This window comes from Azolla caroliniana, unplaced genomic scaffold, assembly GCF_043228905.1.
Source record: "Azolla caroliniana isolate FFs.n. ecotype wild unplaced genomic scaffold, voAzoCaro1.0.p SCAF_6, whole genome shotgun sequence".
In the NCBI taxonomy this organism is placed as follows: domain Eukaryota; kingdom Viridiplantae; phylum Streptophyta; class Polypodiopsida; order Salviniales; family Salviniaceae; genus Azolla; species Azolla caroliniana.
This window is the reverse complement of record NW_028230441.1, coordinates 12,292,083-12,317,690: the sequence shown is the minus strand read 5'-3', so window position 1 is coordinate 12,317,690 and position 25,608 is coordinate 12,292,083. Positions and strand designations below refer to the sequence as shown.

At 38.6% G+C, this 25,608-nt stretch overlaps 1 protein-coding gene across 3 annotated transcripts; it reads left to right on the top strand.

Annotated features, from left to right (window-relative positions):
* Nucleotides 1-2,585: 2,585 nt before the first annotated feature.
* LOC147863106 (uncharacterized) lies at nt 2,586-23,826 on the top strand. 3 transcript variants are annotated; one of them, XM_087321172.1, is made up of 14 exons: nt 2,587-2,897; nt 3,002-3,558; nt 5,201-5,329; nt 10,567-10,770; nt 10,997-11,139; nt 15,271-15,385; nt 17,130-17,240; nt 19,711-19,813; nt 19,993-20,164; nt 21,713-21,860; nt 21,960-22,091; nt 22,182-22,322; nt 23,233-23,433; nt 23,567-23,825. In XM_087321172.1, exons 1-14 carry the CDS (start codon nt 2,642-2,644, stop codon nt 23,753-23,755), a joined length of 2,601 nt encoding a protein of 866 aa, XP_087177298.1. In that variant the 5' UTR covers nt 2,587-2,641; the 3' UTR covers nt 23,756-23,825. The 3 variants fall into 3 exon arrangements, 2 of the variants coding, with proteins under 2 accessions (XP_087177298.1, XP_087177299.1); XR_015529935.1 differs by lacking the exon at nt 23,567-23,825 and having other exon boundaries at nt 2,586-2,897; nt 22,186-22,322; nt 23,233-23,372; XM_087321173.1 differs by lacking the exons at nt 10,997-11,139; nt 15,271-15,385 and having other exon boundaries at nt 23,567-23,826.
* The last annotated feature ends 1,782 nt before the right edge of the window (nt 23,827-25,608 follow it).

The window sequence follows — 25,608 nt, the reverse complement described above, 5'->3', positions numbered from 1 at the left end:
TCTTCGCCAACCGACGGTTACAACAGAAACTAGTTTTGTATCTCTCTCTCTCGCTTTCTCACACCCTGTGTACAATGATGATACAACCACTACTACACCATATTCACATAAAGTGATTGCCCTAAGTCATATTTATACTTATATGACTTTTGGGCTATTTACAAATATAACCTCAATAGGCTAACCATGAAACATATTTACACATATGTCCTTCGATCCGGTTTGCACCGGATCCATCCAAATTCACTCGATCCGGTTTCCGGGTCCCATCCGGAACCCTTCCGGATCCGCTTCCTTCATCCGACTCGTCCGATCCGGCTCCTCCGGTTCTCATCCAAATCCCATCTGGAGGGACCGAATTCCTAACAGAAAGTTCACATGTAGATATACTCCATAGCAAAATGGAGTGGCTGAGAGGAAAAATAGAACTTTGGTAAACATAGCAAGAGCTTTGATGACTGAAAAAAATATGTCATTGTATTACTGGGCTGAAGTTGTAAACACAACAAACTATATTCTAAGTAGATGCATAATATCTGGAGTACATGTAGTAACTCTTGAAAAATGTTTCTATGGCAGGAAACCTAGTTTAGGACACTTAAAAGTGTTTGGATGCATTGCTTATGTTCATGTACACGTTGAAGTAAGAAGTAAGCTTGATCCAAACACTGAAAAATGTGTCTTTGTGGGATATTCAAAGGAGCAAAAAAGGTATAGATATTATAACCCTTTGACAAAAAAGATTGTAGTAAGCCGTGATGTAATATTTGATGAGTTGGGTAGTTGGTACATCCCGAAACAGGATGCAAAAACTGATGAAGTCAATGAAAATGAAGACAGAAACAAATCTGAAAATGAAAGTGATTGCCATGGAAATGGAAACAAGGTCGATGATGCACAACACTACAGAAGGTTTTGGATGTGGCTCAGGAGGACCATGGCCAAGGGTCCTAATGATCGATATTCAATACCGTTGTTAGTTGCCATGGGCCATTAACCCTCACAAATTAGCATCAATTGCGCTCCATCCAACCATTTCCTTCACAACGATGGTTCATGCTCCACGATAACTTGGTGTTCTTCATTTAGGCGCATCACGAGCCTCGTCTCTACATGCACTACAACAAACGTACCTCCAATTTTATCATGACCACCCATTGTCTGGCCATCTAGGTTTCCATAAGGTTCTCGAAAAATTACACCTTAGGTATTAGGTATTACTGGCCCAACATGTGACACTCTATCCCTACCTACATCAAACAATGTGCTTTGTGTCAACACATCAAACCTGCGGGCAAGCCCGCTTGAGCACTCTAACCCATCATTGTCACATCACCTTTCGAGTTTTTCAGATGGGATTTCATGGGACCTTTTCTTGAAACCCCCAGGGGCAACAAGTACATCTTGGTCATAACAGGATACCTCACTAGATGGGCTGAAAGCGTTGCTATCCCTGACGTCACTGTGCCAACAATCGCCTCCTAACTTTTGCACAAGGTAATATTTCAACACAGTTGCCCTGTCCAACTCTTATCTGATCAGGGCCGCCAGTTCCATAGGGATGTCCTCAACGCTGTTGCAACTCAACTAAGTGTCCAACAGGTGTTTACATCCCCGTACCATTTGCAACAAATGGCCTCACCGAACGCCTCAACAAGACCCTCAAGTAGGAGATTGCCGCTTGCATCGATCCATGCCACAAAACCTAGGATCAAATATTGCCTTTCATCACCAACACCTACAATACATCCGTACAGGCGTCAACACGGATAAGCCCTTTTCGAGCACTTTATGGGCGCGACCCTCGGCTCCCACCAGAATCGTCCATTGACGTCCATTCCAAACCTTCCAACATGGATAGTGCCACTTGGGGGCTCTATCTCCAACAAATGCTCCCCCTCTTTCGACAAGCCAACTCCCGAAACATACAAGTTGCACAGCAGCGCCAGAAGTGGCACTACAACCTGAGTCGAATTACCTTGACTTATGCCGATGGAACCAAAGTCCTTGTTTACTTCCTGGTCCGATAGCATGGTCTCAGTGAATCCCTCATGCACCAATGGATCACCCAGTTCACCATAGTTTGCACCATCAAATCCACTACTTGCTTCGACGCTATTCCAACAGCCGATTCACTTGCGCTCATGTTGCTTGGATCAAGCCCTATGCTACCCCAAGCCCATCTTCTAGTACTCATCCTTTCCCCATGTTGTAAAACTCCTTGTTTCTCTCAAGGGGGAAATGTGGTGTCCCTTTCGTGCAAGTGCATGCCTTTTAACACACCACCCCTTTTAGCACACATGTAGCTAAGCCAACCCAAATGGGTAGGTCTTTGTATCTTCATGAGTAAGCAAGCTGGTTTTGATTCTTTGTATGTGGATTTCACAATATGTATGTATGTACATAAAAAGAAAAAAGAAAAAAAAGAAAAAAAAGAGAAAAGAAAAAAAAGAGAAAAGAAAACCCAAAAATACCAATATTCATGAGTATGTACATATGTATGTAGATACATATGTACATACATATATTCATCTAACAGAAAACCCAATGAGTGCATCTCATGGTCGTTACACAGACGAAGAAGAAGAAGAAGAAGAAGAAGAAGAAGAAGTCTGCTCTGCATCCGCCGCCGCCGTGGAGGATGAGGCCTCGAGGCCATCTCTCCAAACACCCCTCTGCCTTCGACATTGCAGCTTCCCGTATTTCTGTGAGCCCCATGCTCAGAGACCAAGATCCAACAGTCGAAGATCTACACCTTTCTCGCCGGCAGCAGCAACAGCAACAATTGCAACATCATCATCATCAACAACCGAGAAGAGATTCAGCCATACGATTAACAGAAAACAATCTTATCTCTTCCAATGTAAGATCAACAGACACCAATTTCGTCTCTTCAGGTATGAGATCATACGAAACAAATATGAGTATAAATACAAATGGAAATAATTTCATCTCTTCAATGTGTACCCACCAACAGAAAACAACGCCTTCTGCTCTTCAGGGTTAAGATCAAAAGACAGCAATCTCTTCTCTTCCATTCCCGTTCGAAATGATGCGGTTTGGAATGATGCAGTTCGGACAAATGATGTTCGGAATGATGCGCTCCGAGGTGGCATGGCCTCTTCTTCTTCGCCTCATGATAATGTAATCCTCTCTCCTGATGGCGAAGGTCCCTCTTCAAATAGAAGACCTTCTCACCGGTCTAAGGTAAAGAGCAACAGTTTGATATTGGAGGGCTCCTCTGCTCATGCATCTGTTCAGAACCCATCACATAGAGTAGCCCGAAGAAGAAGCAATATTGTTGACAACACGCTTCCTGGTAGTCACGTTGTACCTCCTCCTTCATCCTCATCATCTACAACAACAACATCCTCATCAACTCCGACTTTGTATAATCATCTGGCTCCTCCGGTTTTGCCATTCCAACTTCAAAAGATCACTTCTTCGCTAGTGGAGGATGGTCAACAAGATTTTCTTCAGAAGCGTCGTGCCCTTGCTGCGAGCTTTCTTCATTCAGATAAGCAGGAGACGGATTCCATTCATAAACGTCGTACTCAGGTTTGTTACTGGATCAGTGAAATGGACATAAAGTTTCTTAGAGTTTTATGTTATGCACTTAGAAGATTCATTGTACTCACTTAAGTTTCTCTATGGTCAGAAAAACAGATGTGAGCTTTACATTTTGCGTTTCTCATTCAAAAGAATCATTGTACCCACATAGGATGAGATGAAATGAACTAAAATGTAAATTTTAACATGAACGGAAGGCCAAAATGACATTTTCTAAAAGGGTGAATCATTTACTCAGAGTGATGATTGACATCTGATATTTACACCAAAAGAAATTGGCCAAATGGCCGATGAGGTGAAAGCATGATACTCAAAAAAGGTGAGAGATAAATGACATCTGATATTCACACAAAAACATATTGGCCAAAATGACTGACGAGGCGAAATCATGTTGCTCAAAAACGGTGAGGGGAAAATGATACGAAAATGTGACACTAATGTGAAATAAAACTTGGCCAAAATGACCTATGAGAACAAATCAAGGATATTGACAAAAGGCATGGGATAAAGAACAATGAAATGTGGCATGAATGTATAAAAATGGGGCCAAAATCTACTAAGCAACAAGAATCCATCTGAAACAGGTTCTGCCCTCCTTGATAATAACACTGTTCCAATATATGATGCAAAGTAGGGGATTTCCTCTGGAACCATTGCTCAAAGTATGAATGCATCGTGCTTGGCCAATGCAGTGACTAATCATGATAGCCTGACAGTCATTCGTCAAGTCCAATCTTAGTGCCATCTACTAGTCTTGAGCAATATCTGCATAGGCATAATACTGGTAGCATTCCATTTCTCAGTAGGTCCATCATAGAGCTCCCCAACCATAACTGAGGCATGGATCAAGTGCCTTGCATAGTGCAACTATGCCATCATGATCTTGTACAGTCCTTTTGCGCAGTTTATCAGTATACTACTTCATAATCTCTTGTGGAAAGTAATTGGAAGTTGACGGGCAAGGCACTCATGGATCTTGTAGGCAAGGCTGTTGTGGTACATTATGTAAAATTTTCATTGTAAAGCTTGAGTTTTAGAATGCCAACACATTTGGAGTAACTAGAATTTGGGCTCACTGTATATGGATTTTGGTTCAGATTTATAGCCTAATGCCTATACTATGTTTTTAAATTCTATCTGACCCATTTTTAATGATTCCATGTGAGGAATCTTGGATAGTTCACATATCTACATTAAGCGAAGTTGCTTTCCCATCACATAAGACAAGGACTTGGGCATTTTTATACATACTGTCAGGACTCAGGATCCATGTATGTATGCTAGCAAGTATGCATATAAAGGACGCAATGTCAACCATTCTATTTCACAATCATTTTCTATGAGTACTTTGAATGTAATTCTGGCAATATCTTTGTATAAGGTTAATTTAAATAGATTTCTCTTATTTTCTTCTGGTAACACAAAAGCCAATCCACTGAATTTCATGAGGTCAACGTGTTGTGCAATGAAAGGAATTTGACATGTATATGCATTTTGATTTATGCAATGACACAATAGTCTTATTCATGTGTTAATATTATTATTTTTCCAAATGGGATTTTATGATTGAAACATTTCCGAACTTTGCACCAATTTGAAGTATTTTTCTTCTCGTTTTCAAAAATGTCAGGTAGAGGCCACTGTTACAAGGGCAAAAGAGCGGCTTTCTCAATTAGGTCTGCGAATTCCTGCACAAAAGCATCATGGTAAAGGTTGCTTCGCATATCTCAGAAAACACATTCAAGAGTTGAAGGACAATGTAAGCCTTATATATAATAGCATGGTAGTTTTTGTTGCATAACATTAATTAATAAGTCCATCTCTTTCTTATTCAACTGTATGGAAGAGCAGCTCAATGAATTTTATTACTGGTTTGCTTAGGACTCAGTATGGATATGCCAATATCTGGGTAGTTTTTAGAACATCTTACTAAATGACCATATTCCTACCCACTAGAAGATGTTCTTCGCTGCTTAGTTGACTTCTCAGCAACAAGTTGTTACTTTTTACCAGTTATTTCTGGATGTAGCTAACAACCAAATCTGTCACATGTACGTTTTTTGGTTAAGCAATTCCAAATTAAGGTAATCAGTCACATGTAAATTTCATGTGAGTGAGTTTGCTTGTGAATGAAATTAAATAAATGTCATTTTAACATGGCATCAGATTTCGGAATCTGGTGGGAATTCTCATTTGATAGACGTCACATGTGAATCAGGGAAGTTTTGTTACAGATGATCAATGGAATCTATAACTGATTTTAATCAATATTATGTTCTGAGGGGCCCACTTACATATGGAGGATGGGATTGTTTAGCCATGGTTTAGAAACAAGATCTAGGGTTTCTGGATGCATGAGGACTGGCGCTGCAAATGTGAGCCATTACCATCAGATGGTTCAGCTTCCTTTTCTGGACAATGGGTCGGGATTGGGTAAAATACCTCTTCAGTTGATGAGATAACTTGAGAATCGCTGTTCTCAGCTAGCTGTGGTTGTTCTTCATCAAACACCACATCGCGGCTTGTCAATATCTTTCTTGCCTCTGGATCGTAGAGTCGATAGGCCTTTGACTCTTCACTATATCCGAGAAAGATACACTTCTTGCTTTTAGCATCCAACTTCTTTTTGCTCACATCTGGAACATGTGCGTAGCACGTACACCCAAAGGTTCTGAAGTGCAGCACTGAAGGTTTCTTGCCTGAATAAGCTTCGTGGGGTGTTTTCCCTTGAAGTGCCTTCGTGTAGCTCCGATTGAGGATGTAAACTGCTGTATTCACTGCTTCAGCCCAGAATGGGTCAGGCAGCGCTTGTGCCTTCAACATACACCTAGCCATCTCGACAACTGTTCGGTTTCGACGTTCGACAACACCATTTTGTTGTGGGGTGTAGGCAGTTGTAAGTTGGTGCTTAATTCCATGCTCTTTGCAATACTCACAGAATTCTATTGATAAGAATTCTCCACCTCGATCAGAGCGTAACTCCTTCACTAACTTTCTGGAATCTCGCTCAACAAACTTATGCCATCTTTTGAAGATTTTAAAAGCGTCAGCCTTCTCCCGAAGGAAGTAAACCCACATCTTTCTACTGAAGTCGTCGACTAGCAGCATATAGTAGAGAGATCCACCCATTGCAGGAGTCACCATTTTTCCAGAGAGGTCGATGTGTATTAGCTGTAGAGGAGTCTTTGTCTGATTTTGACTCTCTTTTGGAATAGCTGATCTTTGATGCTTGCCCATCATACAAGCATCACAAACATGACTTAAGTCAGATAGGGTTGGCAACCCAACTACCATATTCGACTTCTTCATCTCCTTCAACACAGCAACATTGAGATGCCCAAATCTCTCATGCCATTGCTTTGTGTTAGTACTTGTGCTGTGGTCAGTAGAAATGGTAAGTGCACTCAGCTCATAGAGATTGTTGCGCCTTACCCCTATTCCTACAAACTTGCCAGCAGAATCTGTTATTTCTGCACCCGACTTCTTGAATCGAACATCAAGACCCTTGTTGGTCAGTGCAGAAATGGACAATAGATTCTTCTTGAGATCTGGCATGTACAACACTTGAGAGAGATGCTTTGTCCCGCCGGTCGTTGCTTTGAGGGAGACGGTTCCGGTTCCTTTGGCTGGACATTGAGCATTGTTCTCGACCACAACATTGATGGGCTCTTGTAGTGGTGTCCAAGAGCTATACCAGTCACGATTACTGGTCATATGTCGGGACGCCCCACTATCGAGAATCCAAGAGTCGTCGACAACTTGGGTGTCAATTGAAGAACACACTTCTTCAGTTGCGACCCATAACTCAAGCTCATCTACGACGTTGTTGGCGGACTCGGGCTCTCTCCAAGAGGTCTTACTAGAACCATTCTTCTCGTCCGCCATCTTCTTCTGACAATCCTTGATTGTGTGACCCTTCTTGTCACAATAGAAACACGATCCATTGAACTTCTTCTTTGGTATCCTATTCGCATTGTTTGAATTGGATGCCTCTTTACCCTTAGTCCTAGAGACAAATGCCGAATCTTCCCTTCCTTCTCTTGTCTTTAGCCGAAGCTCCTCTTCAAGCAGCATCACACTTAGTTCATCAAATTTTAAAGGAGTGGGTCGAACCTGAGTGTTCAATGCTGTCACAATGCCATCATACTTGAAAGGAAGTACTCGAATGCACCGACGAGCCATATCCTCTTGAGAGACGACTACTCCAACAGCCGCCAGCTGATCTTGAAGATCCTTAATCCTTTTTACAAAGGATTCTACTTTCTCTCCATCGGCGAGCTTCTCTGCAGCAAGCTAATTTTCAAGGTTTTGTATCCTTGTATAGTTTCTGGTCTCATACTGGCTGGCCAATATGCTCCAAGCTTCATGTGCCTTGGTTGTATGTTGCACTAATGTTAGTACAGAGTGACATACACAGTTGACTAATTTACACAGCGCATCAGCATTCCTTCTCTTCCAGGCTCGAAGTAGATCAGTATTTGGAGGGATTGATGTGGTAGGGTGTGCAGGGTCAAAGGTCGTCATGGGCTCAAGGTCTCCTCCTGTGGGTCCCATGATTGTCTCCAACAACTCGTAGGAGTCCAAAATGGCAGACATTTTGAATTTCCATAGAGTGTAGTTGGTTCCATCTAGCTTTCCATCAGACAATGGAGGTGGGTGAATGCGCAGTGGAGTAGCTGCAACATTCGTGGACAAGGCCATTGATACTCTCTCTCTCTCTCTCTCTCTCTCTATTTCTCTGTGCTGCCAGACAGCAACTGCCCATATATACCTAATCTAGATCAACCTCTCAGCTCTGATACCATGTTAGAAATATTGAGAATCAATTAGATAGGTATATAGAGTTACAACTACAGAGATGGGATATATGAAAACAAAACTTCTATTACATATGAGAGTAGCTCACAATGGTAGTTTTCCCATGGACTCACACCTTAGAGCTTAGATAGGATATGGACCAGCTCACTACAAAATTGGTGGGGACTGATAATCAAGCCAACCACTGTGAAAAGAAAGTGGATTGCTTTCTATGTTTGGTCTACGAATAACATTAAATGTGCAAGTCAGTTGATAGTAGTGGAGATATTCCTTTTCTGTCAACTGACTTGTCATTTAATATGACCAACTCCCTAGGTACAGGCTAGTGCTAGATAGTACTTAGCTTGAAGTCAATGACGCATACTTCAAGACTAAGTACATCGTAACTTGCCCACAAAATATTCTAGTTGACTTGATTAGCCTATCCTATTACCTATTTCTCTCTTTCCTAAATACATTGTGTCCTACGCATCTACAGTTTCCTAGATTAACACCTTATCGACCCATATGGTTGAGTTGCACACTAGCCGCTCCTCATTTGGGGCGCTATCACAAAATGTGCACTCTAAGAGCACATATGGGGATAGATTTACAACTTGGGGCTGATCATTGATTATATCTAACAGAATTCCGTGTGGTAGATTTGGAAATATCTAATCTTATGCAGTGATCTGATTGATGCAGAAGATCTTTTGCTACTTGGGTTGATTAGTTAACATGAACATGTTGTACCCTTTCTTGGGTTTCATTGACCATTCTGGTCTTTTAGAGACGTTAACGTACTCCCGCCCATATGGCTCATGCTCACATGAATCCACCATTTTTACTCCACACAATCTAAGAAACTTGATGATTGGGGCCAACTTCATGATGGATTGGTTGGTGAACACTTTTTCTATGCCCATGATACCTTGCACCCGTTGCTAGTACACAACTTTAATAGAACTATGTCTGAAGGTCTCACTACTAGCTGAACAGAATATACCAATGTGCTGATCTTCAACAGTGGAGACCGTGATCCCAAACAGTTATTAGGTAATCATGATTGGCCATTACTTGCTTGGCTAAACGATATGGCTCAATCCTCGAGTTAGAATTGAGTGTATGGACAGATGTATAAGTTGAACTTCACAACAACCAACATCCGACCACATGTCACTTGTTTGTGTGAGTGACAGAAAACATGCAAAGATACTGAAATGTAGAAACAACAATAAAAAGTTATGATGGAACAAAAATCAAAGCTTACAATGAAACAAAAATAGAAACTGGGACACTAATCTCAACAACATAAAAGTGAAAACATGAAAACGTCAACCCTAAATCGTAGATTCTAATAAATACCTGCAGTAACAAGGATTTTTCTGAACCCAAGGAAACGAAGCTCAATGCACCTAAAACACAGTTGGCTATTAAGCTCAATTCATTCCCAATCCGAAATTAAATGAGCATGAAGATCTCAAACCCTCTGCAAATTAGCTGGGCATGGAGACCTCAAATTTTAACCTATTTTAACTTAACCTTGAGCTCTTCTTAAACCACATAAACCATTACCACTATCTCACATCAAAGGTAAGTGGCAGCAAATGAAAATGAAATTAGAACTATAGAAAATACATAAAATGCAAGAAAATGTGAATGAGCAGTGGCCCTCTTTTATGACTTAATTGCATAAGAATCATCATATGATAGGATAAATGACATCGTGGATGAGAGAAGCTCTTGCATGTCTCATTGATTTGCCAGATTTGATAACATATTCCAAATTTATCCTCTCAAAATGAGCTCCCCATGTTCTAAGAGGCCATGCTTTATATAGATATAATGTTGACTCTCCTTGTATTTCCAAGGCTTCAGAACAAGATAGGCCAGTTAGGGTGCACCTGCAAGTACACATGCGCATATCAGAGTATTTTTTACGGACTAATGTACATGATGTTTTCTAGACATATGGAAAGAGGCTTGGCCCACATTTGGTTAACATTCAGTTACACTGCCCTCTGTTGTATGTGTCAATTACTTGGCATACAGAGCCCTATCATAGTTAAGTCATTTATGATAGATAATAATGTACAGTAGATGTTACAGTCGATCTAGTTTGCTGTTTGTCTTTATTGCCTTAGACTTGAGCAGAATCTCAGGTTTTGTTTGTTTTCATCTTGTGTTCCATTTTTTCAGCCATTCTGGGGATTGTGGGGGGAACATCTCAAAGAAATTGAAGGAAGTTTTGGATCTGCTGTGATGATAACATTTGCATTTCTTCGTTGGGTGTTTCTTTTGGATGTATGTTTGGCTATTTTATGGACTGGAGCTGTAATTATACCTTTCTTTCTCTCTCCTCCGACCTCCTTCCGCTGGACAGGAGTCAAACAACTTTTTCAGGTTGGTGACACGTTTCAAATGGCATTGTGCTGAACTTTCTTTGATCTCGCCTAATGAACATTTGCTTGTTTATTTGTATTAATTTTATGCACAGCTCTCTTGTATTATATGCTGTAATATGTTCCCTAACAGAAATGCGGTTTAGGCATAGCATCTTGAAACTGGTCCAATGCATCTTGTTGCTGGAACTACTATTATTCAAACTTATTTCATGAAGTACTTTCAGGCAAATGGTTTAGAGAAAACGTGGATTTTTTTGGGAGGTTATTTTTACAAATCAGAACAAACTGGCTGGTATAGGAGTGACTATGTTTATCCATGTACAATTGCAGCCATGTTCCTCATCAGTCTGCTTGCAATCCTTGCCACGTAAGAGAGGTCCTCCTCTATGAAACTATTCACTGTCAGAAAATGTACATATTTAATAAAAAACTATGAACATTTCCTGATCATTAACATGCTACATAGATTAAAAAAGTAAATATTATTTTATAATTCAAAGCTGTACTTCTGATTTTGTAAATGCACAATTTTTGAAAGAAAGCTGTATTAACTTCTTTTAAGAGGCCAAAATGGCCTATAAGACCAAACAAGAGGTTACATCTTATAATGTTTTCTCGACTTTGCAAACAACAAATCAAATAAACAGAATTAAACATATGGTACTAAAGAATCTATATATCAAAGAAACTTAAAACTGTCAGATAAACTGAAACTTGTCTTCAAAAAATCTCCAACATGGACCACTCCAAGATGGAGAGATTTCCGAAGTGAGGGAAGCACCTTTGGTGCCATGTGATAATGACATTTATTTTTCAGTTACAAGGGTGATGAGGCTGTGGTCCAGCTGGTTGTGTCCTACATGCATGAAACATTGCTATTGCCTGATCAATATGTTTCAAATGCATTGGTCGAGAATATGCTTGTGTAATCCTTGATTGGCTTGTTGCATGAGTGATGTGGCTATAGAAAATTGTGATTTTCCTCTATTGATGATCTGTTGTGGTTTTATTGTTGTCCTTCAACTTTTCTCTCTATGCCTCTTTGACGTCTAGTAAGAACAATCCTATGCACTTTTGGTCCATGTATTTCAAAGGAAACTATAACAAAATATAGTACTTACCCAAGAATGCTTATTTAGAGGGAGGTAGAGTAAAGAAAGGGAGAAGGAAATCAACTTCTTTCAAGAGGCCAAAATTGCCTATGAGAGATTACAAATCAAAATAAATATAAGTAAATATGAAGTGCAAGTACTCAAAATTCTGATTTAGATAGTCTGAAACTTCTGCTTTTGAAAGGTCTCCAACATGGGCCGATCCAAGTCAGTTTTCTTTACAGATTTTGGAGCATGGATTCCTAATACTTTCAGAATTTGCTGATGTTGGAGATGGTGGATGTTGGTATGCATAGGTGTTTGTGTGACCGTCAGAGCATGCCCGGGATGGACACACTACCAGCACATTACAAATACCATTTCTGGGATTGTAACGTGATTGAAAGAGGGTGATCAGGCAGGAGATATGGCAAACTCACAATTGTGAGACTTGGATTAGCCTACATTAGCCATCGTCACTGGAGATGTCGTGCTATAAAGCATGCTTTCTTATGTTCTCCCCCCAGGGCTGTATTGAGCAACCTCGCAACATGGACGTCAATGTGCTATATCATACGAGAGTAGTGATTGGCCAACCTGGAGTTTCTTCATATAATGTAGAGATTGAGAGTAATCTGCCAGCCAGAATATCTAAGGAGTGGATATGCAAACTCTGTTATGTAAAGGTAGATAGTGAAGAGCACTGTGCTTGTAGATGTACTGGAAATAGATATGATTATTTGTTGCCTCAGTGACCCTTTTTTAGAAAAATCATGGACATCAGGGATCAACACAAACTTGGGTGATTCCTCTCAGATATCCAGAGTGGCAGAGAGGCCCATTTACACACAGGGTCATGAGAGAGAGCATCAACTTTGACACACCCAATTTATCTGAGTTGACCATTCGTCTCAAGGACACTGACATCCATCTTCGATCCAACAGCTCCCAGGATTAGCATTCCAGGAGGCAGAGCGTGTCGATGCCCTATGGTGTCAGAGAACGAATTACAATATACCATCAAACAATCCACACCTGGCATTGAGAGAGCATTGAGAGAGCATTTAGGAGAGAGCAACGTAAATGAGCTCTTATACAGGGCTCATTTTTTAAGAGTTGTGCCCACCATGGCCAACAATGTACTGTGTGATCGATGACTGGTGCCCATATGTGTCACATTGATGGAGCTACACATTATAATATATTATCTATTAGTCTAAATATTACTTCATTTTATTTTTATTATGACAGAATGAGTTCTTATCCTCAGCTCATTTTGAGAGAGTTGTTCACACCTTTGGCCACCTATGTTCTACATGCTCCAACGACCAGCGCCTGCATATTTAACATGGATGGAGCTAGCTGTTATCACATATTATCTACCATCCTACATATCACTACATATTAGATATTTCACACTTCGGCTACCTATGTACTACATGCTCCAAGGGCCAGTGCCCACATATTTAGCATTGATGGATCTAGCTGTTATTGCATACATATTACTATATGGAGGGAGCTAAATGTTATTACATATTATTAACTATCCAACATATTGCTACACTATTATTCTTATCAACATGCACACATTTTATCCTACAATGTACTATGTTGTCTCAGAAATTGTCTTTAGGCCTTCCGCAATGCTAATAAAGATTTTTATCACCCTATTTCCATCATTGGGATCAAATGGTGTGTCTGTGCCATATAAGTGGTGGTAGATGGAGGATATCAATGCCATGCTCCAGAACCAACGACGGGCCTGTGCATATGAACATTAACCTTCTCCAACATAAATTAAAATTTGGTGGGCTGCATAGGCTCTATAGGGAAGGTTGTTAGTATCAATGCTGCTAAATTTGTGTAGGGAAGGAACTCCTGGAAGAGGGCCTTCATTAACATGGGTGGTACAGCAAACTCATAAGCTGTTTACAGTTTTTATGCATCCTTTTTTATTTAGCTACATTGGTTTTGGTTTGTTCTCAAACACAAGACAACATTTTAAAATATAACCTTTGGTTTGGTCTTATTAGCCATTTTGGCCTCTTAAAAATATGTTAATTTATCTTTCTTTCTTTCTTTCTCCATCTACAAGACATTTCTGCATTGATCTCCCTATAATATGAACTCTATTACTTCTGCCTATGGACTAATGGTGCTGGATGTTTCATGTTTTCTATTGCATGTATTTTCAGACATGATATAAGATCCCATGAATCCATGATATTTGTGGTCTGAATCTAAAGATAATAATAGATGAGAGAATCTGGCTCAGAAGATGTGTTAGACATTTACTTCACTTCCGTCGTAACTACTTCTGGCTAGATTAAAAATTAAAGAGCTCTGTAAAGACTGCAGGCAAGATCCTACTCAGCTAGAGACAAGTTAAACATGATCAAACTTATGCAGGAGAGGATGGATTTATGCTACTCCATATATATATGGATATTGTCTGTCCCATGGATTGAGATGCATCTTTGGAAACAAATCCACAACTCATCACATCATTTGGAGATATATAGATAGGTGTAAGTGCATACCGCCCCGGTAGAGGATATGTCTACTATGCCATACAGGGCCATGGACTTCTATGATCAGATATATTTGGGCTCTTTTGACTAGAGAGCTGTAGATATAGAATCATTCCTTCAAATACCAGCTCACCAGCAAAGGCAGATGATAGTTTTCTACAGAAGGCGGTGCCAATATATCTTAGATCAAGTCCAACCAGCACCTTGTAGAGGAATATGGCTTGACCAAGCAGTAGATATGACGTGCTCCAGGTGCCTGAAGATTATCACTTAAAAGACATTGCCTGCGTTTGAAGATGCATAGCATCATTTCCTGAGATCAAGAGTGGCCCCCTGTGGTTCACAACAGACCATTGATGCATATGATGTCATTCTATGAGAGCATTCATGGACTGATCCACTCACATTCTACATCTCCTAAATATTTATGTACTTATTTTTGTACATTGTACCATCCACATTACTTTTACTCACAGTTCATATATAATTATGCTTTGATCATAGCTTAGTTACATAGGGAAACTACATATTTAACTGGAATTGATTTTTTCTTCCATTTAGCAGATTTCTATAAGATTGACATGGATCTAAGTATTTGTGTCATAGGTCCCTTTGGGCTTTTGAAGATGTTAATAGTTACGTTATAAGAGTTTTGATAGCTTGAATTGTCACTTGTGCCCTGGGGATTTTATGCTGGTTAACTTGTATTCTGATCTTCTTGTACAAGGTGGATTGCATTCATTAAAAAAGAGAAATAGTTTATATATACTAGAGGCCATAAAATTGAGAGTACATATTTATTTCATGGTCAATACATGCTTCATATTCATTACTATTTGAAAAGATGCGATTATAATTATGGGATTCTGAGTGTAGGATATCACGAAGAGCAATGGGCAGCGGTGATGCAACCATGGTTTACATGAGTGACGTTTCTCCATTTGCTACTCTTGTATTTACTTCATGGGATTTTCGAATCACCTCCTTGCAAGTATGTATATTCCTTGTTTATTCCTTTCTGCAGACACAGCACACACACAAGACACTCTTTAGCAAAGCCACTATTCTCATATTGAATAACATTATGTTATATGAATGCTGATAAATGAGCCTTCACCTACTCCTGAGCACTGATGAGATAAGTATGGATGCAAAAAAATCTTGTACATTCTATTCATGAGGTGGTTGGAAAAATCTGTTATCCATGAGCAAAGAATACAACAATTAAGAGTACCCCCACAAGGAACCATGAAAGAAAAATTGTTTTGAGTTGTAGCTTAGTTTCATGGAAAAATTGCCTGATGTACCAGAGAATATTGTTTGTTAAGCACTTCACATTTTAACCTAAGATGGATTCAGAGTTCTGCCTTTGAAATATCTCCAAGATGGGGAGGTCTCTGAAGCGAGGAACCCCATCTAGAACTTGGGCAATGAGATCGAATTAGTGATTAACATCTGAAATTCTTCTCTCATCTACAATAAGGCAAACTAAATATAACTAGATTAGTAAAATTTCTCAAGGCCCCAAATGTTCTTGTTAACTATAAACTAAGCTTTTAACATCCTGAGCTAAGATGGACTGAAAACTTCTGTCTTCAAAAGACCTTAATTGACTCATAGCATCACGAATAATGGTGCTAAAGAAGGTTGTGGAAGTTCTTTGCTAATGAGGTTTTGTTGTATCATTTTCCTTCAACAGCTTCTGGATCGACCTATGCTAGAGATCTTTCGAAGACAAAAGCTACAATATATCTAACTTGAGAATCTCACATGTGCCAAATACCAGATTCCCTCGTCTGTTTTTATCTTATTTACTTCTATATTTACTGAGTAATACTTACTCTATTTTGATTTGTTCTCAAAGATGAGACAACAGTTAAGATGTAATCTCGTGTATGGTCTTATAGGCCATTTTGGCCTCTTAAAAGACATTAATATATCTTTCTTTCTTGATTTCTAACAAGAATGACACCGAGCATCATTGGTCTTCATATTCCATTGCCTCGTGAACAATGTTTTCTTGACGGAATAGGCAATTGTCTCTTTCCCTCTTCTATATTGATAAAAATAATGCAAAGGTATACAGTACCCCTCTAATTTCACATCTTGATGGCACAATTGGGATAACCATTCTTCCTTAGCATTGCATTCATAGGAGTCCCACAAACATTTCCACTTATTTCTGCTTCACTAACCGAGCACTCACAAATCTGTTTAACTGTCACCTCCTCCAAAGCCTTTAGTATCTAATGGAGAACGTTAAAGCCTGTAGTCAATGTCCTCACATAAAAGAAGTTCTAAGGTCCTTTCTCATACATGCGGTTGGCCTAATTGGTTACCCTCTTGAACGCATCTCTTTCTATTGTTGCAGTAGCACAAGTCGATTATGAAGCTCACCAATTACCTCTTTCTATGATTGGTTCCAGTATGGCCCACATGACTTGCATCTTCTTATAGACATTCAATAGATACTCTATATTGCGACATGCCAGAGGATAAGAACAGAATGCAATAGGAACTGTTATTACTATATTTTTAACATTGTTTCAGATAGAATGTATTTCAGCTGGTGTATTTCATTATTATTGATGGAACAATGTTATTTTTGTCACTGATAAGAGAGTGTGCATGTCTATTGGACACCGATTCATATATATTTGTTCATTTGCCATGGGTACAACTGTTTGTTTATCTTGCTATTGTTTTGTGAACAAGTTTAAAATAATGTTATACAGGCAGCAACAAAACTGCGGAAGGGAATTCGTATGCAGTTGAGAGAGATGCTGGCTGACTCCATGGTTAAGGACTCCAGAATTAATCAAGAAAGCAAATGGAAGTACTACAAGGTATTATCTTCTCAACTTGTCAAGGATGATAAATGTTGATTGATGTCTTCAAAAATCCAAAGTGACCCGTGAGAACAAATGTTTCATCCATGTGACTGTTATAGAAGTGTGGTAAAATAAAGCAAAACTAAATTGCACTCTGAAAAGTTCATAAGAGTTAAAAAAAAACTTTATGCTCCGTGTTCTTGTACTACTACAAGCTTAAGCAAGACAAATACAAGGAAAGCTTGTTGGACACTCAGCTCAATATAGAATAATGAGACTGATAAATTGTGTCTCCTGAATGCTTTATAAAGAGTGATAGGAAAAGATGGGCTACTTGCATCAGGTAATTTTTAGGAGGTCTCTTTCTAGATCACATTTTCTTTCTCCCATCAGGTTGACAGATGATCTATAGCTTCTCATTCTAGATCTCATTTTCTCTCCCTTGTTACTAACAAATAAAGGCTGTTATCACCTGGAACCGTAGGTGCCGTCCTTGCTTTGGAGATCTCTCCATCTTGGAGCAGTCCATGCTGGAGATTTTTCTCCTTTCAAAATTTAGAATCTTAAGTTGTTAGATATGTAGATTGCCTAATACCAGTTGTATTTATTTATGCACAATACCAGTTGCCTAATACCAGTTGTGTTCCTACAGATATGCAATGGGGAATCTATGCACTCTATGAATTTGTGTTAGGAAAAGTGCGGTCTTCCAAGGGTTTGTCAGAGGCTGTGGCTAGCTCAATCAGAGTGAAGCAAGGATGCCACTATCACCCACCCTTGTCGGTCTCTATATAGATGAGGTATCACATTACATAGAGGGATTCGGGGGTTTAGGAGTGGTTCGAGTCACATGGGGAAATGCAACAGTGGTTTGAGTTACATGGCTTGAGTATAGATGCACTACCACCGTTCCAATATAGCTTGGACTACCCCCATCTAAATATGATCAAAGTGGAAAAGAATAGAGTGATCCGAACTGATATTTTAAACTTGGAAAACAAGATACCATGGATCAGCCCCAAAATATCACTTGGTACGAAGATGGCCCACTATAAGACACACTTCTTAGACACATTGGAGGATGAATTCATCATCAGGCCACCTTATATGGGCATACATCTATCCTATGCGCTGCGCAATGTGATAGGGCAGTTGCGAACTTCATCACATCAGTTACAGATTGAGGTAGGCAGATATACAGGAATACCTCTAGAAGAAGGAATTTGCCAATTGTGTCATCAATTGTTTGTCACTGTAGTGTCTTTTATGAAATTAGAGGGAGATACCATTGCTTCTTTAAACAAGGCTTTGGCTCGCTACGCAAGGTAATGGAATATGAGGACCATCGGTGCCTAGGACTTTTCTTGCTAGAGCTCAAGAGACATCGGGAAAAGTTGTTGAAGAATACAGCCACACGAGCTCATCCACAAAGAACAATCACAACTTTCTTTACCCCCATCACTCCTACTAATGCTACAAGTCAATCAAGGTATACACAAATGGGCTCCCGACCAGGACATAACTAAGGGGTTACAATTGATCGGGCAATAGCAATTTGTCATGCACCTAGGCCCTGGCCCCATGGACCACGACCTCAACACCGTTGTCATCGACAGATAAAAGCCATTATCTCCCGCCATCATAGATGCTTCCCTCGTTTCGGAGACTTGTCCATTCTGGATTGACCTATGCTAGAGATCTTTTGAAGACAAAAGTTACAATACATCTAACTTGAGCATCTCACATATGCCGAAAACCAGTTTCCCTCGTCTCTTTTTATCTTATTTACTTTTATATTTATGGAATAATATTTATTTTATTTTGATTTGTTGTTCTCAAAGATGAGACAACACTTAAGGTGTAATCTCTTGTTTGGCCTTATAGGCCATTTTGGCCTCTTAAAAGACATTGATATATCTTTCTTTCTTTCTTCTTTCTATTTCGTTCTTTCTTTGTTTCTAAACCTCATTTATTGCTCACTCAACAAGTCAATCTTGCGTTTCCCATGTAGGGTCTTGACCATAGCATTTTAAAGGGGTTTCATAGGTTGGGCAATAACAAATTGTTGTGATAGAACATGTCCATATCAATTACACCATCAATCTTGTCATCAACAAATGAAGGTCATTATCATCCAACACAGAAGTATGTCCCTCACTATGGAGACCTCACCAAAGTGCTTCCCTAACTCCAAAAAATGCTGGAGACCTTTCTAAAGCAGGACTTTTAGGCCATCTAAGCTTAGAATGTGAAGACTTAGCTAATGAGAATATTCAGTACCGTTTCACTAATCTAGAATATTTATTTTGGTTTATCCTTAAAGATGAGAGCACATTCTAAGAATTTATCTCTTGTTCGGTCTCAGAGACCATTTTGGCTTCTTAAAAGAAATTAATATATATATATATATATATATACATCTTTCTTTCAAGCAAAAATATTGTTGTAACTTACCGGTTTAAATTGATTGTCCTTGCTTTGGCAGAGATATGCAGTTTTGGGTATATTGTGGCCAATGGTTATGGCTGGAACAATCACAGCTGTTTACTATCTTGTTTCAAAATCAGATATTATAAATGCAAAACTTAGTATGTATTTATTTCTTCATTTGTAAGGTCATAATATCATAATGATTCTTTCAATTACCCATTATTTTTATGGTGTCTAATGCCAAACGTAATTCTCAATTATGTACCTTCGCAAGAACCTTAGTGTAAAATTATGATTTGTTTGAATAGATTCTTAAATGGCCTTGTTTTATCTGCAGAGACAGGCTATGCTCAAGCTACATTGATGACTATTCTAGTGAGTGTTATTGGACCATTCTTGGTTCGCTTGCTTGTCACGTGGGAGGATTGGAAACCTGCAGTTGCAGAACGAGTGGTTATCATGAAGCTTTTCTTCTTGCGAGCATTGAATCTTTCCACATTTCTATATAGGTATTATTATTCAAGGCAGATTCTCATTATTAATCCCATCTCAGATAATTTTGCATGCATGAAAAGGGAAGTGAATTGTACACCTTAATGCATGTGTATTGTACCTTTTTCTTTTCCTTGCTGATGTGATGAGGTGTCTGTTTGTCAAACATCACAAATAGATTATATCCATATATCCAGAGTGTAATATAAATTCATCCTCAGTGTTGTGGAGAAGATGATCTCAATATAAGTTCATCTTCCTCTCTAACTCCTATGTAGGCTTTACCTATGTGCTTATAGTCTCTAGCTCCATGAGATCTTCCTGGTAACTTTGCTAATCTCTGGGTGTACTTTATGTGAGATGTGAACTGGAACCACTATTCAATTTGGACTTACCAATGTGAAGTATCAACCCCATACTTGTTTAGAGGACTCCAGATCTAACCTGGCATGTCTATGTTGAGGGAGCTGCCATGTAGTATGAAAAAGGACACTGGCTTGACTACATTACCTATGGCGATCGGTTGTGCAGGCATCTTAGTGCAGATAATCTTGTAGAATGTGAATGTTCTAGCTGGAAGTGTTCTAGAGATCATGACAGGTCTCTCTGTCCAACCATTAGAGGTTGAAACTGTGATGGTGTGGTCAGTTGCTCCAAAAAACCAAGAGAATAGGCTGCTGTGTGAGGAGAAAGAAAGTAGTGAAAACTGTGCAGGAAGATTGAGAGAAAACCCTAGCCTCTGAAGGTCCCTATCTCATTATGAGAGATTTGGGACCAATTCTTATTGATAAGTGGCTTTTAGGTAAAGATAATGTAAATGCCTATAACTCCTAAATTTGGGGCCAAAAATATAGTGAAAATATGGCTTCACATGGAAGAGTCAAAGTATATGAAAAAGGAGTTTTTGGGGCCTTTATCCCCAACAGAAGTGCCTCCACACCTGCAATGATGATCTAAAATAGGCCCCAAATCTGTATTCCATGAGGAACTGTAGAGATAACATGAATATCAAAAAGCTACAACTTAGCACATGGCTCTTTGTAGCTGAGATGTTGCGCATCTCCTCTCTAGTCCTCCTAATGCTTCACATTCCCTAGTAATTTGAGCCTATCAAATATAGAAGATAGTTCCCATGGACGCTACACAAAGGTAGGGGTATGAATCATGATAATGCATCCTTTCTTGCCCACTGAGATGAAGTATTAAACATCACGATCATGGTTTCCCAAGGTTCACTGAGAGTCCACTATCCAACTATGTAGAATATCAAGGTGTCTTTTTAAACAATCTGGAAGGTCTGCTGTAATGACAATAGCATCAATATATAACAGAATAGGTATCCAATTACCTGCCAAAGGAACTCCTATATCCCCTCTGAAAATGTAGTCAGACATCTCACCCATATTACATAGAAACAGTTCCAGGGTGAGCTGCCATTTTATGTTTCACTTCAGTAGTGACTGAACTGAATGCTTTCTATTGATATTTTGTTTTCAGTTTATGGGCCTGTATATTTTATAATGGACTGTTGACCATGTTAATATTGCAGAAAACTTTCATTTCAGGTTATATTTGATACTCCAAACTGGATATTTATCAACACACAATGGAAGTTCATATACTTGTACAGATACTTCGCAGTGTCCACTTGATGGATTCTTATGTTGCACTTCACCAAGTGATGGGGAGTGGGGTACATGCTCAACACAACTGGTAAATATTGTAATCTGTTTTTTCGAGTTTTTAAACAATATGACATTCAATTATGTTTTGTTATTTACCCTACTTGCATGAATTTCCACTACTTTTCAGGTTGGATTTTGTGCATCTAAATGCATGGAGAATGAAGTAGGGACTCAAATTTTGAAACTGATCATTATGAACACTTTTATTGGCAGTATCCTTGATATTGGCTGTGGCATCCTTTTTGGAGTACTCCTGCATGTAAATTTCAGTCATTTTTGTGCAATATTAGCAGATGTGAACATTTATCTATGATCTTGATGTGTATTTTTTACATATTTGGCTGATTAGATAGAGCAACAGTTGTCTATTCCTGATTTTGCAATCGACACTGTGTATTTACAAGTTCTTGTGTGGACGGGATCACATTTTAGTCCGATGACTGCAACAGTTGGAGTACTATGCCATTTGCTAACTTTTTACTCAAAAAAGGTAAGGTCTTTAAATATTTAGTTTTAATTAATTCAAAACAATGTTGTAGATCTTATAGCCTTGAAAATCTTCATTTGTAGAAGTTTTTGTGTGCATGTTTTCAAATTCCAACCAACTCTTGGTCAAATATAGCAGAAGTTTCCTTTGCACATTCTTTGGCAGCAGTCATGACTTCAATAAACTATTTCTCTCTTCCCACCCATACACTTATTCCACCATTTTGATTGCTTGTGTGTGACGAGTGTCCTTACATGTAGCCAAGCATTTGGCTTTATGAAACTGTTTAGGACCCAAGCTTACAATCAGTGTATCCAAAACTGTGTTTTAATTATTTAGTTGTGTCCAAGTCCTTCGCTTCATGAACTCGCTCATTCATATTCCTCCACTCTGTACCTTTCAGACATTCCTTACATCTTGTATGTGTCTTGCTTGCAAAGAGTTTTCTCTTGTGACTTTCCTTTTGGTACTCCGTGTCACTTCACAAAATTTGGAGTTCTCTTTGTAAGTTTCATGGTGCAGAATATAGCAGGCTTTCAATAATCATGGCACTGTTTCGTGATTCACACAGATCTGGGTAAAAAGTGCATGTTCAAGATTTGTTCTGTAATATTACCTGAAAAAATTACGTCAGATACCAATATAGGGAGAATTATTTTGATAAAAGATGTCCTTGCTCACTAGAGTTTTGGCCAAATATTTAATCTTGATGTCTGGCAATGTGTAAACGGAATGAAACTGAGTTTCTACAAAGATGAGAGAAATATTTACAATGTTTTCTCATAAATTTCTGTTATTTGTATGGTTATTATAACCTGACTTTTGTTCGTAAAATAAATAAATATTGTCAAGATATATTATCTACCTTGTTCCATAAAGACTTCTCATTAAATCTGCACCATTAATCTGACAGGTAACGTTGAAAACTTGTACATCAATGCAGAAGCTATACAGTGCATCGCGAACATCAGTCTTGACTTACGGCGTTCTGCTTGTAGCATTGATATTATCTATTATCCCGGAAGCAGCTTTTGTCACCAGCCCCAGTAGTGGCATTTGTGGACCCATTGCATCCAATTTTACGATGTATGATGTCGTATCAAATTACATTGGGGTAGGTTATCCTCAAATTGCTGCTATATATGTTTTCTTTTAATGCAGATTGTATCATACTTGCTATATTAGTTTACTTTCATAATGAATAGTGATGTTCTAAATTACTTGCTCTCTTTCTGTCTCTCTTTCAGCAAGCTGGGAATCCATTAGGAATCATATTGGAATGGATTGGAAGTCCTGTAATATTGGGTGTTGTAATCATTTTACTCGTATTTATCATTATTTTGTTGAAGGGAAAACTTTCTCAATCCTATGAATATCTTGAACTGCGACAGAAGGAGGAAGATTTAGAGTGTAAAGATGTAATTCCTATAAGTTAAGCCTATTTTATAGAAATCTGCATGTCTTGCTCCATCTACCAATATTTGTTTTGAAAAAGAAAAGACTTAATCCAATATTAAACCTTCAAATGTCATTTGAAGTTTTACCGTAACTTTTGTTTTATATGCTACATTGGCACAATGTGAAGTAGAAAATATGCGTAGGTAATTCCCTCATGTCAATTTTTGTCATTCCATTCCTCTGTTTGTTGTTTTCTCAAATGACAGTATTAACGAATATGCATAGAATCCATTGTACACGTGTTTGAGTGATATGCATGACGATATTACTTGGTAGCTAACTATGATTAGCATGGTAGTTAGTGGTAGGAATTGGCAGCGGTTTTGTTTTGGCCGGTTTAGCTTTGTCCATCCCAAACTAATCAAGCCTCACTGGTTTAATTGAATTGGATCGAACTGGGATGAATGCTAAATCGGTTAAGGCTTAATATGTTTGGGTTGAACTGATTGATTTCTTTTTTATTCAATGGTTTCCTTAATACAATGTCAAGGAGAGTATGGAAACATGTGTATCTTTTAGAAAGGTTATCTATGAATCTTTGGTATGCATAATGGTGGATAATTCAAAGAGAAGAATCATACTTGAAAATAGGTAGGTGTACATCAAAAGTGCATAATGCTTTGTGAGTTATTATCTTACAATAAAATGCTTGCCATAAAACATATGAAGGAAGATTGAAAAATAAAGGTAAGGATGTAATTAAAGACAAAAAAAATAGACAAATAGAGCCATGATTTATAGGACTAATTCACGCCTTCTATGACTATGCTTTTGGAATTGCGATGCATATCGATGGAAAGAGCAATTTGGCATAGAGGATTTGATTAATGACTCAAATATTATACTTCTTGTTTAAACATGTGAGCACGATACTCAAATCAAGGTTTAGGAAATCACAATGTAAACTCTTTAATATGGACAAAAAGTTCAAGCAATGGTGAGAACTAAAAAGGTGGTGTGTTTGATTGAGAGGGAAAGAGAGAAATATGTGTCAATCATTAAGAATGATAAACATAAATGCTATATATGGCTTGAAATAGAAATACCAAATGAAATGCCCACTTCTGTAGTTGGATGCGACGTTCCTTATCAAGATTCTAACTTTGATGTTTATTTGGATAAAGATCATTGTTAATCTAGAAGATGATATTGCATGTTTATGTGGGTGAAATGAATGCCCATACAAGAAGTTTGCAACTTGATGCACCATAATCTTTAATGATTTTTTAAAATAGCACTATTGGTGTTAAGTGGGCATGTCCACTTTCACCGACTCTATTTGGTTCGTGCATTGAAGAATTAGAACAAATAATCACCAAGTTTGTAAAGGAAGAAAGGCATTGAAGAAGTTGTCATTGGGAGTGCAATTATTCTTTTGTTATATGTGGATGATGTAGTACTTGTTGGGAAAACAGATCCCTCAGAATGGGAAGAGCACGAGCCGAATTGGCCTCGGTCAAAAATCGATTTCCGAAATTTTTTGACAAATTGACAATAGATTGAAAATCGACTCGGTTATTAGCTGAATCGGTCGAAGCCGATTTAGGAGACTATATTTGTAAATAGTGTAAATATAACCTTAGTGGGCCATATTTGTAAATAGCCTAGAAAGTTGTATTAGTATAAATGCAACTAGAGCAAACTTTATGGAAGTGGTGAATCATTAGAGTAGTTGAACATAGTTATATAGTTATTGACGAGGTTGTTGCCTCTGTAACTGTGTGTGAGAGAGAGTGAGTGAGAGTTAGTGAATGTCTACTTTGTAACCATCTACCTGTCAGATGAAGAAGATCTCGAGGTCGTTGCCTTAGAGTTTCTTATTGTACTTCCG